Source organism: Brugia malayi, assembly GCF_000002995.4.
Source record: "Brugia malayi strain FR3 genome assembly, contig: Bm_v4_Chr2_contig_001, whole genome shotgun sequence".
NCBI lineage: Eukaryota > Metazoa > Nematoda > Chromadorea > Rhabditida > Onchocercidae > Brugia > Brugia malayi.
The window spans coordinates 6319151-6337208 of record NW_025062476.1 but is presented as its reverse complement, the minus strand read 5'-3'; the positions used below and the strand labels follow the sequence as shown (position 1 = coordinate 6337208).

The window sequence follows — 18058 nt, the reverse complement described above, 5'->3', positions numbered from 1 at the left end:
TTTGTTAATTTCTTTAAATACTAGAAGATCAGACTAAAACGAAATATGCAACTTGATTTTGAAAATGATATTTCATGCGTTTCAGGAAATATTATCCTTACTTATTTCCATATTTCGATTTTTGTTGGGGATAAATCCGCTTGAATAAAACACATTTTAAGCTTTAAATCATTTCTGCTCAACGAAACATATTCAAGCACTTTGGGGAAAAGTGTTACAAAACTATTCATTTGATCGGATAATAAAAACTGGAATAGTACAGTCCTGTAACAGTTAACTTCGGGAAGTTTCGTGTTTAACAGAAGTTACAGTAGAATTCATAGTTAAGTAAGAAGTTTAAAAGTATACAACTGCGTTAAATGTTTGGACATAGTACTGGACTGTATGATACTGCTTCGCTAATTTAATTGGAATCGAGATTGAAAAACTACAAAGAAATGCTTGAATTTTTGGAAATTTTCACTGGTGTCGGAGAGATGAATGCTAGTTACATTTGTTTACTCTTGTTTTTCCTTAAAGAACAGAACGAGAAAGTTCAATTGAAGCAGTCTGGTAGAAGAGCTGAAATTGGAAGAGTGAATGATAGTTGGCACTAAGCTATACCGATGATACAGAGGATGGTATGTAGTGCAGGTATGGATTTAATGAATAGGTGGTACCGAGTATTACACAGGTATACAACTACGATAAAGAGCAGATAAAGGGAAGGGAAGAAGGAAATTAACATTGGTTGACGACGAGTCATTCAGTAAACATTTGGGAGAGAATCAGTTAAGTTAAGTTGACTTTGACCATTCTTCGGTTATTCTGTTCTGGTGGTGGTGACACTGATGAAAAACTAAGTAAATAAAGGATAGGAGAGGCCAATAGCAATAGCAGGAAGGAAAGTGACTATACAACATGCCGATAGATGATACAACACATCTGTGTACATGCTAATCATCACAAAAGTTAGTAGTTACCTTTCCTCAGTCACTTTTGAAAGGTACTCAGACTGAGGGCGCTGATTGTCTACAACTATGACAGCTATTTTGCCATCCGACTGCTTTTCTTCATCAGCCATTTCTCTCTCTCACTACTGATTTTGTCAACGAGACAAAAACTGTTCTTCCGATCTATATACTTACGTAAAGCAATAAGCACAGCAGTAGCAGTCAATCAGTCAGTGGGCTAGTTAGTCAACCAATCACATAATTTTGAAATTCCCGAATTTCCATTCATCCTATTGTCATTCAGATTGTTGTAGAGATGGAGCTATCAACCAGTGTATCAGAAGAGGGTTGCGTTACTGCGTACTATTAATCATGGGACACGGGACAAGGCAAGATGTTGGCATAGCTGAACATGATAACGATTAGGCTCTAGTTTAGAGCCTAATCAATTTGCATAGAGCTTCAGCAGTGCCACATTAGGCCATCTCTCGAGTATCCACTCTCCTACTCTACAATCTCAACTATTTTTTCCTCTAACCGTCAATATTACTTCTTCCCACTGCAGAACTCAATATATCAGGTATGATATTACTGAAACAAAGAGAATCTGCTCCATAAATTGGAACTGTACCGGAAATTTCTGAGTCAGCCGAATTTTGTAATCTCGACAATCTCAAGTTTTTTTCGGCCAATTGTAACTTACGGTTATTTATCATCGACTTCTAAATACATTTTCAGAAGCAGTAATGAAACTGAAATTAGTGTTTAACATAAAATTTATTAATTTTTTTTTGCAGAGAAATAAAATTTTAGAATTAATATTTCATTCTAAAGTCTGAAAATATATGATAAATGCTTTTTTAATTCGTGAATATTTGACAGCTTTCAAGCTATAAACTATTAAGATAATAAAGACACATTTCAGGAACAAAAATGCAATATCATAAATGTAGAAATGTAATGCACCGATACAATGGTGTGATAAGACAAGGAAGGAGAACGAACGGATCGGCAAAACAGGATTAATTTAGCCATTTTTAGAAATTACACTAACATTTGCATTATATGTGCAAAACACATATGATATCCTTCTTTAGGAATACTATACATTGGATTGATTTAAATCAGTTTATTAGTTACCATAGGAAATAAGTTTGCCATTCCCACCCAAATCATGACTATGCACTATGTATGGTGCCAAAATTACGAAATTGATATAATAAGATATATGAACATATTTAATAAATGAAGTTAATTAGAGTGTTTTAATTAGATACTATCTGTTTCCCTCACTATTTTCATCGCCCTCTTTCTCATTACCAAGTTTATCATTGGGTAAATAAGGGAACTGTAACACCTTGGCACCTTGTTCACAACTGTGATCCCATGATCTGTCTGCATTTAGATCTATTGTTATCACATCATTCAATGCCTGATTACCGCTGTCGATATCGACATTGTTAATAGAATGTACCGAGAATCGCAAACTACTTAGATCAACCCGAACATTGGGTAGACATATTTCATATGCTGTCAACCAGTGAAATTTGGCACGACGAGCTGGACAACATTTATCCTGAAAGTACAAAAACTAGCCCAAATTAAATTAGCTCAGTTCCTTGCTTTTCTAATAAAAATTGCTAGAGAATTTTCGGATTATCCAAGACGAAATATCATAATCTCTTCCTATCTCCCAGTATCGACTCTTTTTCCATCTTGCTTAACTTCGCATTTTGCTAAACAAAATCTTCAAACATTGTAAGCCTTTTAATTGAAAGACTTAATGAATTAACTAAAAGTTAAAAAAAGAGACATATTTTCAAATTAATATCTTGTTAAATACCACTAATTATGAGGAAGAACTAACATTATCTTGTACAAATTTATGGAAGCAACAACGACTGAATGCATCGCCGGGTGAGTTAATTGCAGTACTATCGTTCAGACAGCATTTGTATTTAGACTGCAATTGAAAAATGTCAAGATTTAAGTATCACTGAACAAGAAGGAAGTTCTCTTTTCACAAGTCGTTTAAGAAATTCTTCATTAAATCCTTTCAATCTATAAGTTATAATATTATTATTATTCCTCTGGTGTTAACTTAATAGATCTATTGAGATACAGCCAAACATCTAGCATACCAAAAAAGCATTCTGTGTTTATTGCAGAAAATTTTCAGGAACGTATCCTAAGCTAATTTTGCAATTATGTTTACTTAGAATAAAATTTTCTTGTAACATTAATTACTTAATAATTTTAAACAAACCTGGAGAAATTTCTGCATGCAACACAATTCAATAGTAGCATTTGTGCAACGTCCCGGTACACATATATCCGTTAAGTAAATCCCTTTATCACAGCATTTACTCATCTTATCTGCACCAATTCTTTTTTTCTGAATGATTGAAAGGGCATTATATAATAAACATAACTTAATCTCTGGATAATTTCTTTTTTTTTTTCAAGTGTTATCATTTTAAAAATTTACTCAGAAAATTTCGTGCCTAAGATTAGGATTTGAAGTACCTGCTCGATGCATACGTGATCTGTAAAAGCAGCGCACGGTACTTGATGCTCGAATAAAAATTGCGAGTGTTCTAGAGGTTTTGTATTCAGGATTTGTGTCTGGAAATTCAGTATTTTTTAAAAAGAATAATAAAATTCGAAGACTCCTAATTCATTCATTCACAGATTAAAAAATAATCCATTATTGATTTCTTCCTGAAAATTGATATCACTTCTCATTCTTCTTTTCCTCATGTGATTTATAGGAAGATATTTAAAATTAGTCTTTGAAGACAAATGATGAAACATTAGATTATCAGCCTACTCTCTAAAGACTTCGAAAAATAGCAGATAGTTTAAATTGAACTTCAGATCTGAAATCAAAAAAATGTGCTAAAAATTTAGTAACCCAAAACAATTCTAACCATTTTAGTTGGAATGATAGTTGTTTCACTGGCTGCCTGCGAATAATCATAGTCACTTTCTCCATCTCCTACGTCATACAGAATTGAAGTTTTCGCTGCTGGATTATTGGAACCAAAAGGTACTATCGTTGTCTTTGCATACTCTAAAAGTGAATTCTTCAAGAATGATATTTAATGCCTCATCAATAAACTATCATAATGGTTAGGTACTGTTATTATCATCCTCCATATTTTTTATCATTATTGCAACTAATTCTTGCTACAAAGTAATTCGTTTTTGGTTACTTGGTGATATTATTACTGCTTATGCAAATGGCGCCGAAATATCAACATTCTAATACATTTTACAGTAATATTTGAAGTGGTGATTTTGCCGGTAATTGAAATTATCAGAGAGTTTTGAAAAATTGACCTTGAAGATGCTGTTGATGTGATAAAACTTCGAATTGTCTCCAATTATTCTTATCTTTTGAATCGAACCGACGTTGATGTTCTTCAGCACTTACATCAGTGTAAAATTCGCTTACTGTTTTTTGTTCATGCAATTTTCGCTGTTCTTCGATTCTTTTTTCAAGTTCCTATAATTCAAATGATTTCTTTGTTTAATTCTTGTTGAATTCTTATATTTATTTCATTTAGTATAAAATTAAGAATTTTTAAATGAAACATTCTTTAGAAACTGTCACAAACAATTAATTAAAAAAATGTCAAAAATGTAGCTTATTCAGTTCCAGTTGAGAATTTGCAGAGATCCAGAAAATACGTAAGAAATTTTAAGGAACTACTTGTTGTTGAAATCTTTGTTGTTCTTGATTTTGTCGTTCTTCATACTGCCTTTGCATTTCCTGAAATCGTCGTTGTTCCTGAATCTTCCTCTGTTCCTCTTCCTGCTCCCGAATTCTTTGTTGATGTTCCTGTTGAATACGTAATTGTTCTAAATGCTCTTGCTCCTGTTTTCTTTTATTTTTCTCTTTTCGATGCTGCTCTTCTTTTTTCCATTGCTGCTGTTGACTTCCATCTTGATCTTTTTGATTGGAAAACGATCGTGATCTTATCCACCCACTTGATGCTTGCCAGTCATTGTTCGACTTAGTTGTGACCCTTCCTTGACCAATTTCGAATCTTAAACACCTCAAAAATTAAAAGGGCAAATTAAAGGATAGTGGAATGGAATGAATATTTCTTGTATGAAAGCATTCATACATTATTATAAATCAGAATGGAAAAAATTTAGGACAGCGCTGAAAATTCCGTCCCTTCTAAATTCTTCCTAAACTCATGCTCATCGTTTTTTAAAAGTTACTTTCGAATTCCAGTATTATAATGAAGTCCGAAACTGATCTCAGATGGCAGAATTTAATATTCATTGTCAAATATTACTCTGGTTGTGTTTGCTGCGAAATTGTTCCTTGTTTATGCATTGATACTCGCTGCTGTTGTTGTGATTCGCTTCTAGCGACCATCTCCTTTTGATGATTTTCAATAGTCACTGATGGAGAAGTGATATTGGAGGGAGCAACATAATCGCGTACTGAGGTTACTGTATTAAATCGCGAGGCAAAACGTTCCTGATCAAGTGTTGATCGGTGATCCGAACTCAACGTATCTGCTCTACCATTTTGTGGATATACCACTGCTTTAATACGCTGAAATTCTTTGGAGCAATTATTTTTGTACATTTGATACAGGTAGGATGAGGTTTCTGTTATAAACTTATCTAAACTTCACGATAAACTCTAAGTCAAATGTTATCAATTATGTGGTTTTTGAGTTAGGGTAAAGCGATAGAGCGAAAGGATATGTTAATATCATTTAGTCTATATATAATTCAAATGTTAGCAGGAAAAACTTGTTTAAAATGATTCCGCTAAAAAGTTGTAACTGTTGCTAAGACGTAGCGAGAAGAGCTTTTCAGAAAACTGCTAGGATTTTTCTTGATTATTGATCATAAAAATTGATAAAAGTAGAAAATACTTAGAAATTACTCTTTCAGTTGATATTAAAATTGTAAATTTGTTCACTAATGGTAGTATCTATTAGTCTATATTCACAGCAACTTTCCTCTTGTTCCATCACTTCCCTTTAACTCACAAGTTACTGTAACTGATAACAACTGAGCTAGAGATTAACGTAAAGCTTAGATAAGCCTAGGACAGGATTCCTGTTTTACGGAATTTACAGTAACCAAAAATGGCGCAGGCACAAAATAAGTGTATCAATCGACTTTTTCCGTTTCTTGTAAAGAAAATGCACGACACTCTAGCTAAGATTTTGACGCAATTTGAATAATTATCAACTTAGTCTTCCTTTTGTTGAAAAATTCATTCTGAAAGCAAATCAATCAGTCCCAACTTTTTTCACTGAGGGTAACACTATTTTCTGCTACTCACAACCAATACCTCTTTCAGCTTTCCACTTCCACTGCTGAAAATTTATACAATGAGTATCTTCACTAAAAGAATTGAGCACGGGTAACTTCGATCTTTCATCATTTAATGACATTTGAATGTTCTTTGTTAACACTATCAGAAGTTATCATTTTACAACTAATGAAAATTTCTCACTAATTAATAATAAAAAGGACAGAAGGAAAACGATGGCGTATATTCCTTGTTAAATAAGTGAATAAATAGACTGTCATCCTTCCGATATATTGGATAGTTTGGCCGGGAATGCTCAATTCATCCTTCTCTCATCATACATTTATTATTTATTTAATTTTCTTCATTCGATTTGTTGAATTAGTTAATAGCACCATCCTTAATGTTAATGGTTTTAGGATTCATTTTAGCTTCATTAATTGGCGATATCTTTGTTTCCTTTCTCACATAGTTGATAATCGAGATCGATGTTATATGATCCAACGAGTTTTGCGAAATCAATCAACTTATAGGATATGTTCTTGATACCATTTGCATTCCCAAAACCTTTTATCCCATCTCCACCTATTTTGATTAATGAATGTATCACTTTAAACTTGACATCAATGCAACCATTGTCAAGACATGAATTTAGCAAGCAATGTTCAGTGCTTTCAACAATCAACACTGGTCAATTTCCATCCTTGGTATCGTATCGCTTCAAAATACAAGATGATGCCAGTTCCAATCAAAAGGGAGGATACGGAAGGCACACATAGTGTGAAAAAGATCTAGTTGATTTCAACAATATCTAACAGTTTCATGTTCTATAAACTTAGTCTCTGCCATCAGACTTTCACCTTCGTCGTTTCTTCTTCCAATGTTATGCCTTCCGAAATATTTTCTCTTTTCGATTTCCTGTATAATATTTCCTTTGCTATTTCTTCAGTATATCTTACAAATTGATCCTGCCTGCACTTTTTAAAAATTTCTTCTAGTTTACTGTTGTAGCTGAAATCGATGATCTATATATTATTTAATAATCTTCTTTCTAAAATGGAACTTCAGGAAACTTTTGGATCAGGATAGGCAGCTTTATCTCATTGTTTCATCCCTTGTCTGAAATCTGCTCTGAAAATAACACACTCCTCCTCTCTCTTTAAATCGCAGGCAATCAATCATAACATAATGGTTTCCAACTAGATCAGCTATAATTATAGAGGGATATGACAAAGATAACTCTGAACCTGAAGTGCTTTGATTCCTTCCATTCTCAAACTGTGCCCCTTCTAAGAATCAGTTGCTACTGAATTGTTCAAGAATATCGCCTTCTTCTTTTTCCACTACTGCCATTTAATAGCACTAACTATTAACTATACAATCTATATTTTCTTTTACAATTTACTGAAAATGAGCTTTTCTATCGTTCCATCTTCGATTAATCATTTTCAACTCTACGCCGTTTGAATAAATAGGTTTAACTTTGCGAAGAGTTATAAATTATGATCATTTTTGAAAGTAATAATAATTTCACAGCTTCCGTAAACCTTACAGGCCTTCTTGTTTTTCCTTTGCGTGTAAAAGAAGCATAAGTTGTAATGACAGGTTCCTGAGGTAGGTCAGGTGGGTCGTATTGGCACCAACCACATTGGGCATAGCTAATAGCTGATTTCAGTGCCCGTAGTGTATGTTCAAATTTTGATGTGTCACTTTTTGGATGCCGAATAACGCTGGCTAGACGACCACATCTAAAAATAAGAATAAAAAATAAATTTGAAAAATGCTAAAATGGAACATAAAGGCAGAATATTCAGAATCTGGAAAAGAAGACAGTACAGCAAATAACGCTGTAACTCCAAGATGTCAGATCATAAGATATCAGGAAGTTTAGAAATGGTAGTAATTATTTTTTGAACTTTGATTGCACTGGAATTTATGTACTGCTTAGAAGAAATTCAGTATTTGTATACAAGGATTCATTTCTTACCGATCATAAATAAAATGATCATGGCCAGATCCTGATAACGTGTCCCAGATTCGTTCATCCAACGACTCTATACCGATTGCAACACGAGAGAACTCCTTTCGATAGCGCTCAATCAGACGAGGATTCTCATCATAGGGAGTTATAACAACAATCCTTATTTCCGGCAGTGTCTCCATTACTGTTTGGAATCTACAATTTAATATCTTTGAAAGAATTTTAACTTAGCGGCAATAAAATGGATTTTACAATGAAATGATTTAAAACACCAAAGATTTTTATTAAAAGATTCAGAAATAAATTTACTTCATTAATTGTTCGTGACAGTGTTCGCATTCCATAGGCATTAGTGCTACTAATAAAACAAAACCCTTCGAATCTGCAATAATATCTCGTCCACCCAATTTCCACGACTTTGTCTGACTGCATAATATTGGTGTACTCTAAAAAGTACTGGTATAAATTAACGCCACTGCAAACTGCTGAATTTGAAGATGCTTGTTGTGAAGTTTATTCTGTATTTTTCTAGTTTATCGATTCTCTTAAAGATTTCGTTTTGTGCAAGAATATCAGTTCTTATCTCTCCCAATAAAAAAATCCAACTCAACCTTCAAAAATAAATGAAAATGAGCATCGCGGAAGCTTTTGTGAAAAGCTGTAAAGCAGATCAAAAATAATCGATATCAAAACACAGTGATAATGTGAGTATTTTTAAAAAACTAGTAAGCATTCAAGTTATTCATTTTTTTTTTTTTTTTTTAGAGAATGAAATTATTTTGAGAAGGAATTCAATTTTGTTGGAAAGAACACATAACTGTTAGAAGAAGAGGGAAAAGTTCATTGAATGTGCTACTGATGAAGTGATCAAAAATGACTGTATACGTTTGAAGAAGCTAAGAGTTAAAAATGCTTTGTAAAATTAGCCTTTTTTACATTTAATACAAGCAAAATGAAAAATGGAAAGCAAATTTAATGAGACATTGTATTATCTATTTTGTTTCAGATTAAAAAGAAACTTTTGGTGGTTCCATAAAAACTTTATATCGTAATTGTACCATTGCGTTGTTTTATCGTTTAGCATTAAAACTGATCACATTATTCAATAATTATCAAGCAAACATAATCATAAACTTTGAATTTGAACATAATGATAAATTGTTTAAATAGCTTTTACCTTGACGACAGGTCTCATAAATATTATAATAGATAATAGCAACAACAAGATATCAAAAGGGACGACATTGGAGTAATACATTTTCTGCATACTTTTAACATTACTAAATCAGAAAGGTCCATGAATGGTCCAGAATAATCATGAGTGGAGATTTGTTTGCTGTTAAGGACCCTTACTGTAGCTTTCGTGATGTGGCCAAGAAATAGCAGATGAGATAAATGATGAGGTTATGTTCTTCAGATGAGAGAAAGATTCAGTGATGGACAATAGAGCGGTGCACTAGTTTATCAAAGAACACAACTGTTCTATATCTATTAATCTATTATAAACAATCCACTGCAATACTAAGACTAGCTGTGTTACCCACTTTAACAAATAAGCTCTGATAACATATGCGTTTCGTTTACAACTCCTTACCTTGTTTATTATTACGATTCCAAAATGAAATAAATCTGCGAGTTCTTTAGTCCTTTGCTTAACAGGTGTGATAGTTACAGATGTAACTAGTACTATTGAACTAACTAATCACTAACGGCATAACATTTTATTTTCAGACCATCTAGATCCATACTAATTTGAACTTCGGAAAATTTTCAGCAAAAAGTTCCAAAATATGTATTGCACGTGAAAAGAAAGCTTTAACAACGTATTTCGAAAATTTCACAAAGTGTGAATTTGTTGAAATGCAGAAAATGAGAAACGCATGTTTCGAAGAATTCTGGCCATTTTTCACAGCAATATTGCAGAATGATTTAGTTAAATCCTTAATCAGCGAAGTAACATCTAAAGCAAAATAACTTGATTTACTTAAATGCTTGACTTCTTAAATAGCGCTTACACTGGGAAATCACAAATAGATATTAACAGAAAAGATAATCAGGAAGAAAAATAAAAAGTTATCCCTTCTTCAATAATTTTATACTGTCAAAAAGAGTCTGAAAAAAAAAAAAAAAAAAACAGAATAACCAACTTTATTAGGGCCAAACGACATTGAGGAAAATGATGTCCTAACAAAGTTAAAGAACCGACAGTTTGCAAAATAAAAATAATGATAATGAAAATACCATCAGGGAACAAATTCAGTTCCGAAGTTGTGCGAAAATTCTTTATCAACTTTTTCATTCTTTTCATTAATGACAGCATTATTGTTTTTGTTGTTGTTTAAAATATTGTAGCTTTAAGCTGAGCATGCTAGAAAATTAAAATATTAGATAACCTCAGTAGTAAGATTACAAGAAATATTTTATATTTTGATTATATGTTAAGTGATTTTCATAATTCATCACGCTTCCTTAAGACAAGCCAGATTTCCAGAATTTGCAATTGTGTAATTCTAAATTACTGTATGCCCGGAAATCTCTACTGGAAATATCTAGATTGCATTTCATTTTGGGACAAGCAAAATTGCATGAAAATATCATTGTGACTTTACGCAGCCATTTGTTGCAAATAATACTTAAAGCAGTTTGTGATTGGTTTGCTATAATAACTGGTGGTTGCTGGGCGACAATGATATTACTGTTTAGTTAAAATTTTCTCGCTATGAAATTGTTATCATCTACATATGGGAAATGTGAACTCGTTAGCACATGATAAGTGTGTTTAGCTAATATGACATATAAAGGACTTTAAGCTTTTCGCATCTGTTTTAGATTTAAAATTTACGAAAAATAAATTACTCTTATTCGATGCTTACATCTCCATTTTGAAATATTTTTCATTACTGCAAGTTTATCTATTTTTTTTTTTTAAATAGCTCTGTAAATAAGCGTTAAAGATTTGCTTACTTCTGCTTTATTGATTAACAGGGAAGGAAGCATTTTCCTGCTAGGAGCAACTTTAGTTAATTTTCTTTCAATCCCACTTCTCATTGTTCGTTTCAGTATCGGTCTGTGACCGGTATTTGATCGAGAAATCTACATTGTATGAATTATTGGGAAGCGCGTGAGTGTCAAAACTGTAGTTGTTTAGTATTTGAAAGCTATCATACTTTTGGATATTTGGAATCAACTGCAAATTATAATTAATAATAATATTTTAGTTCCTTTAAATAAATTTCTTCACAAGTAAATTAGAATTGTTAGAAAGACATAGTCGAAACTATATGCGAAAGTTATTTCAGATTGATGCCAAACGTCCGCCTTCTTGAAAGTTCTGAGTAGCATAAGCCGGCAGATATCTTTTGTGAGTTAGAAAAAGGCAATGAAATGTACGAAAATCGAAAACTTTCTTCCAATATCCGTATGCTACAGAAAAAAAAGCCTTCAAATGTCACCGAGATTAAAACAAAGAACAGTTAGATAATAATCTTTATATAAAATAATGAGTTTATTTCCAGTACTCATGGTATACAAAGTGCTTCCATTGACGGATGTTATAAAGATTTAAGAAATATTTGTCTAAAAGCAATAATTGGCAACAAAATTTTATTTGCTTTAAATAAAAACTGCAGACTTCCCACAATACAAACTTTTTGTTCTTCTGGAGTGAAATACTTTTCATTTTTTAAAGTCCACAAAACATGAGTGTATAGAGCATATCGGATACAAATATTGAAATATATAATAAGAAAAAAACCCCAAATTCCTACTAATCACTAACAAAAACAAAAAGTAAAAGATAAACAAACGGAACAAAAGTTTTAAAACCCAGGACTGAAAAGTTTCAAATACAATCACTATCTAAAGCAAAAAACGTTGCTTAAAGGAAAGGTTCCAAAAACAATAGTTTTTAATTATTTTCGACACAACATAAATATTTGAGAAAATGTAAGAAAATAATAAAACTTGATTTAATGAAGATGCTGAACTTCTAAACAAAATGAATTAAATCCATTTCCAATACAATGACTCAACTGATTAAATAGTTTTTGTATGAGATGGACTTATGAAAACAGCTAATGTTCATGGAACCTTCATCATCAAATTTGTCTATCTCTAACGCCAGAATCTATATGTACATTTTAAAAACTGTAGATTTCACGACAGCTTCAGATAAATTTAAGAAATCTTCCTCATAAACTTGAGGATGTAACCTTTTCCAACGATTATTGAACGGCTTCGCAACCATACCGTAAGCCTGTAATTACCAATTTATACTACTTACATAAATCCTTTTTGTTTGAAAAATTTGCAAATCTTAGCAGCATTACAATCAAGAAATCAGCCGCTATGAAATAAAGTATGATTTAAGTAAATTCACATTCGCGATAGTCGAATGGCTAATAAAGTCTATTTATCGAAGTTTTTTGTTAATAGTTTTGACTTCCTATAATTAGGCGAGACTTGCTTGACCAATGTAGCGGATCAATAGTTTTTATTCAGCAATTTTAATAAGAAAATTTTAATTTTTCTATTATTTGGAAATATTTTTCTGTTTTTCTAAAAACATAAGACTTAATATGTTCAACCATTCTAATATCTCTACAAACCGCCACTAATCATGATCAACAAAACGTACAATTTACACAAATGACAACAAAACTTAAAAAAAAACCTTGCAATGAAGAGAAGATCGAAATGCTCATTTCCGAACAGCTTCCTTGTTGTGGCATCTAGTCTTTCATTAATACTGTGTAAATTCGGGTCATTGTGAGTTAATAATTGAATGTCCTTTTGCTTCGCATATTCGCGTAATTCAGGAGGAACCTATTATAGATGAACGGTAAGAAAATCGGGCAACTCCAAAAAAAGAAAACTCCCTTAAACTTTCGACTAGATTTAAATTAAAATTGCACAAAAAAGAAACAAAAAGAAACAGAAAAACGAACCGTACAACAATGTTCAGTGCTATAATGGTCAATCATTGGGCGATGATCATTCGTAGATTCATAAAGCGCTTTTAACTGCTCATAGTCAAGATCCGCTACACCTAATGTGTTTATCTTGTGAGTCCTTACCAAAGTTTCTAGCTGTGTCCAAAACGGTAGGATATGCGACAACCATTCCTCTACTTCTGTAGGTACGGATGGATCTATGTCCTGTAAAGTCCTTTATTCCTATATATCAAGTTTTAAAAATATTATGCAAGAAGCAGGACTTGAGGACTTTTCCATCCTATAGATATTTTATTTACAAATTATACTACTGCACCATTTTAATGTTTTCTTTGGCGAAGAGAGATAGGAAAATACACTTTTAATCCTTTTATTTTGTAACAAAATCATAATCAAACGAATCCTTAAAAAAGTTCACTTTGTCCCAAACCAAAGTTCATGCCAGCAAAAAAAAAAAGCCTTTAAAGTTATTTTCGAATATGAAATCGAAAAACTGTATCAAAGTTCACCTCACAAATATGACGTTCAAAAATGGAAAGATTACTAATTTATCATCCGGAGGAAAAGCAATGATCAATTGAGAAATTGATTTGGTGTTGATCTCGTGTAAAGCTGTATCGATGCTTTCTTCCACCTGTTTTATGTCTAATGAAGACATAAATACCTGCAGTTTCAGTTTAGGAATTGAAAGGTAAGGTTTACAAAAGGGTTCAAAATTTTTTGTGATTTTTTCAATCGCAAAAGAGACTAGAAACTTTTTGCATCCTTCTCAAATCAATTAAAAAACAACCTTCAAAGTTATCTTCATATCGTTTTTTTCGATAGTATTTAGACGACAGTTTTCTGAATCACGAGTAAGCATTATCGTACCATCTGGTCTAAAGTATTCTTTTAAAAATTTCAAAAGCACTTCTTTTGAAGGAAATATAACTAGAAAACTTCCTTTTTCATAAATTATAATTGGAATGACCTCATCTCCAAATCCGGTCCATTTGGTCCATCAAGCTGATGTTCGAGTGCAGCTACAAGTTCTTCCGCTGAATTTCTGAACATCTGTCGAAACAGTTCTGGATGCCGTTGAATATTTCCCGTATTGAGACGCACCGCTGATGATTTCTGGACCTGCGATATGATTTCCATCGATGAGTGATTAACTTTTGTGGACATTCCTGACAGTTACATTATTTGATGAAACTGAAGGCTACTGATTCTGCAACAATAAACGATTGTTTAACAATAATGATAAAGAAATAACATAGCTACTGAAAATATGAAAAAAAAAAAATTACTTCATGATAATTTCTCCAAATCATTTTTTTTTTAATAAATCATTTAAAACTCTGACACGAAACTGAAGAACGTTACCATAGCTACAAATAACTCTAAAATCATATTGCACTTGTCAAAGTGCTCAAGGAATTTCAGTACTCTTAAGAGGGACAAATATTTGCCACAGAACAAGGAGCACGTCAATCTCACGTAAATCCTCCCCAGCTAGGACTACAAAAGAATGGCAACAACTGAACTGCAACAACGTCACGTGATGATAAACTGGACAGAGTGCACACTGCGCTACAAAAGGAGAACAGAATACAGCGGGCGACAGAGAAATAGTACATGGAAGGTAGACGACAGAAAGAATTGACTGACACTGATTGGTTACATCGGGTGCAGTTAATTTCAACAATGGTCAGTGGTCTGTTGTGTGAATAACCCCTCGTAAGTAGTACATCTTATTTGTTAGTCCACGTGGATTTTAGGTGAGCACTGTGTTTCTTGAAAATGTAAGGAATAAGTAATCACTTTCGAATTCGACGATTTAATCCTAAAATAATTAAGTGATTTGAAATCATACATGTTAACTTATTCAAATGGAAACTTCAGCAAAGTCATTTACTGCTTTAAATAATTTAAATCAACATTCCAATTTCCAACATCAAATCGGATTGACTTCATGTTTCAAATCATATGAGACACAATTATAAACTTTACAAAACACTTTAATTGAAGTTTGAGAAGTACATGGTGATAAAACTGTATGTTAATTATTTAATTTCGGGACCAATGTATACTTTCCCCGGCAACATTTTAAATTTAATGGAGCATTCTTGCTCGAAATCGAATGCTTCATCTTCAGTCCTGCTGTGCAGCCATTGCAAACATCGATTGAAACACTATAATTATTTTATTTATTAGGCTAAAATCAGCAGTGTTAAAATGTTCGCCAAAAATAAATAGGCCAAAATCACTTCCCAATCTTAATTTTGTAATACATATATTTAATGGACATGACAGAACCTTATTTGCTACTGATTTTTAAAATGTCTATGATTTTATGAACTTCCATTGAAGTTATAACTTCCGGGAAAATAACTCTATGTTTGGAACAAATATAAATGAGCGATTAGTTTTTCCCTTATACTGCTGAAAGTTCCACCGTTTTAAGATATCGCTATCTAAACAGCTATTATTTTGATTTAAAATTGATTCAGTGTTGTGATGGTACTCCATTTCAGATCTTTTAAAACTCCAAAAATTTTCCATTTCATTTTCAGAGATCAGAATTTGTAGCTTAGTAATAGCTCTGTACAAAAATGAGAAGGTTTTGACGAAGTTGTCTAGCCATACATAATTAACATTATGTATGATTTTAAATAATATTTCTTCTTGGCTTCAAAATATAACTTGGAAAATTAGAAATTTAAGAAATACTTTATATAGTGGATTTGTTCTTCTGCATTCTTTGATTCTTTTCAGTTTTCTGTCATTCCTAAGGGCAGGTATCTGCATTACTGTAATGCATTCTGTAAGGCAGTATTCTTTCTCATCGTTATCATCATCAGCAAATACATCGCAACATACTGTATCTGAAATGCATATTTTAATTTTAACTTGCAGATTTGCATATATTTCTTTAGATACCACTTTTTTTTTTCATTATCGATTAATAACAAAAACAGAATAAGGATTACAAGTTCGAGCAGAAATAATATCAGTAAATTATTTTAAAAAATGGAGTATGGATAGTCAAAGAATTGCAAATGTTCTCGATGAACTGATACTGACCAGTGAGATTAAGCATTGGCTGATATTCTCCGTGCAGTTCCTTCTGGATGCATAAAGTTACATTAATCCTCGCCCCCAATTTCATGCCGTCGCAACGAAGTGGTTTCGCAAAATTGACTGACTCTGTGCAGCATTCAGCGTATTCCTTAGAACAACATAAAGCCACCACTGAGAAAAAAAATAAGTAAAATAAGTTTCAAAAGCTTAAATTAACATTCTATTGGTAATACAATGTTCTCTAAATGTAATAGGCTATGTTAGCTGAATTTGAGAACACAGAATTTTACTATCAGAATCGAAGTCAGTACCAAAGTTAGGAAAATTATAAATTAATCCAAAATTGAGTTATCATTGATGTCATTTCGAAAATTTTGAACAATGAAAGCCTTACCTTCATTAGTTGTTGGAATGAAAGCGTATGCATCAGATTGAATGCCAAATAATAAAATTGTTAAAATATGGATAGATGCTAGAATCAGAGAATGTCCCATTTCAGTAAATTGAATAGAATTAAGTACTTAATGAGTGTGTTGAAATTGTTCCCTTAATAATTATATTCCTTTGCTGGTACTGATCGTAAAGTTAGGAATTTGTGAATCCTAAAATTCAGCTTTCTGCTTATATTGGTTAGATGCATTCGCATATCTGAACACCTATGATCTCTGAAGAAATTTCTTCAAAACATTCATGATCCCATGATCATAAACAAATGTAAGTGACTTGATATCAAACGTATTGATTGGTAGTCCATGACACAGCTTGCTTTCTAAGTTACGCATAATATACCTAAGGTCACTGCTATCTGATATAAATTTAAAGTGTTGTATAATTTCGCATCCTCAAAAACTCATACATTAATGCTTCAAGTCTAAATCGCCCACTAACCGCGTAATTTATGGTTTCAAATGAGTTCTGGACTGATCCTTGCTCCATTTTTCATTGAAGTAAGCAAAAAATATAGAAATATCTGTTTGTTGGACAAATTTACATAAATGTTAGAGGAAGTTAGAATATTACTTCAGATTATCACTCTCGACTACTGATTACTTCATTTGAACACATGCCCTCAACTATTGACATCTTTCTCGACCCTTATCATTTTCTTCCATTTCTTTTAAGGAAGTATTTTTATCCAACAAAGGATCCTCGATGTCTACAGAAGAGTATCAGAGGGAACATCCGCCAATCTGAACAACCATGTATCCACGTTCTTGGTAACATTTATAAACGTTCGTTCAAAAAACAACCTAATTGTGGAATTCCTGCAGTGCCGCCGAGCTCTGGAGAATGTTTTGTTACTTACTATGGAAGCAACATTTATGATAACCTTTGACCTCTTCTGAATGTGTCGAGATATATTCGTGGGAGGATATGCAGAATCGGTGGCGCGACACCACAATGTCGAGAGAAATATCGATGACGATGAGGGGGAGGAAGAATATGAGGAAAAGAGGAAGGTATCCGAGACCACACACGTTGCTTCTGCGTAATGGCATAACCGAATTCACAATAAATCATCTCTGTCACATCGATCAATCCTTATACTTTTTTCTTGCAACACTGCAGCTTTAGCTTATGTGTGGTGCATGCATGTACTATGAACGCATATGTAATAAGTCTCGCTCTGACCTTTGCCTTTTTTCCCCGCTTGAAGCTTAGATACTTTTTCATATCAGTAACATTAGATTTCAAAAATCATCACTTTGCTTCATAATAACATATAGGAGTTCCATTTTATCCAGAAGAGAATTCCATTTTATTAGGCAAAAGAGTTAACACTTCATATAAATTGATTTCAAGGTTGGACTTTTCTAATGCTAAAAATCTTGAAGAAAAG

At 32.5% G+C, this 18058-nt stretch overlaps 4 protein-coding genes and 1 non-coding gene across 5 annotated transcripts; 1 reads left to right on the top strand and 4 right to left on the bottom strand.

Moving 5' to 3' along the window:
- The first annotated feature begins 1302 nt into the window (after nucleotides 1-1302).
- Bma-mir-72 lies at nucleotides 1303-1417 on the top strand. The gene has a single exon (XR_006228212.1). It is a non-coding gene; the product is annotated as a pre-microRNA Bma-mir-72 (primary transcript).
- Nucleotides 1418-2208: 791 nt separating this feature from the next.
- Bma-pqn-42 (Uncharacterized protein) lies at nucleotides 2209-9398 on the bottom strand (the record flags this gene model as incomplete). Its single annotated transcript, XM_043078624.1, has 12 exons — nucleotides 2209-2508; nucleotides 2800-2895; nucleotides 3199-3327; nucleotides 3459-3557; nucleotides 3863-4005; nucleotides 4275-4440; nucleotides 4648-4984; nucleotides 5243-5508; nucleotides 7775-7970; nucleotides 8210-8398; nucleotides 8513-8649; nucleotides 9381-9398. 12 exons carry the CDS (start codon nucleotides 9396-9398, stop codon nucleotides 2209-2211), a joined length of 2076 nt encoding a protein of 691 aa, XP_042934558.1.
- Nucleotides 9399-12379: 2981 nt separating this feature from the next.
- Nucleotides 12380-14322, bottom strand: Bm3077 (Uncharacterized protein; the record flags this gene model as incomplete). The annotated part of the gene is made up of 6 exons (XM_001899924.1): nucleotides 12380-12458; nucleotides 12876-13027; nucleotides 13150-13359; nucleotides 13700-13819; nucleotides 13946-14033; nucleotides 14126-14322. 6 exons carry the CDS (start codon nucleotides 14320-14322, stop codon nucleotides 12380-12382), a joined length of 846 nt encoding a protein of 281 aa, XP_001899959.1.
- Nucleotides 14323-14356: 34 nt separating this feature from the next.
- Nucleotides 14357-14774, bottom strand: Bm570 (Uncharacterized protein; the record flags this gene model as incomplete). The annotated part of the gene is made up of 2 exons (XM_043078623.1): nucleotides 14357-14365; nucleotides 14682-14774. 2 exons carry the CDS (start codon nucleotides 14772-14774, stop codon nucleotides 14357-14359), a joined length of 102 nt encoding a protein of 33 aa, XP_042934557.1.
- Nucleotides 14775-15200: 426 nt separating this feature from the next.
- Bm7447 (Uncharacterized protein) lies at nucleotides 15201-16712 on the bottom strand (the record flags this gene model as incomplete). The annotated part of the gene is made up of 4 exons (XM_001899923.2): nucleotides 15201-15329; nucleotides 15868-16022; nucleotides 16222-16389; nucleotides 16613-16712. The coding sequence occupies 4 exons, from the start codon at nucleotides 16710-16712 to the stop codon at nucleotides 15201-15203; spliced, it is 552 nt and encodes a 183-aa protein (XP_001899958.1).
- Between the last annotated feature and the right edge of the window lie 1346 nt (nucleotides 16713-18058).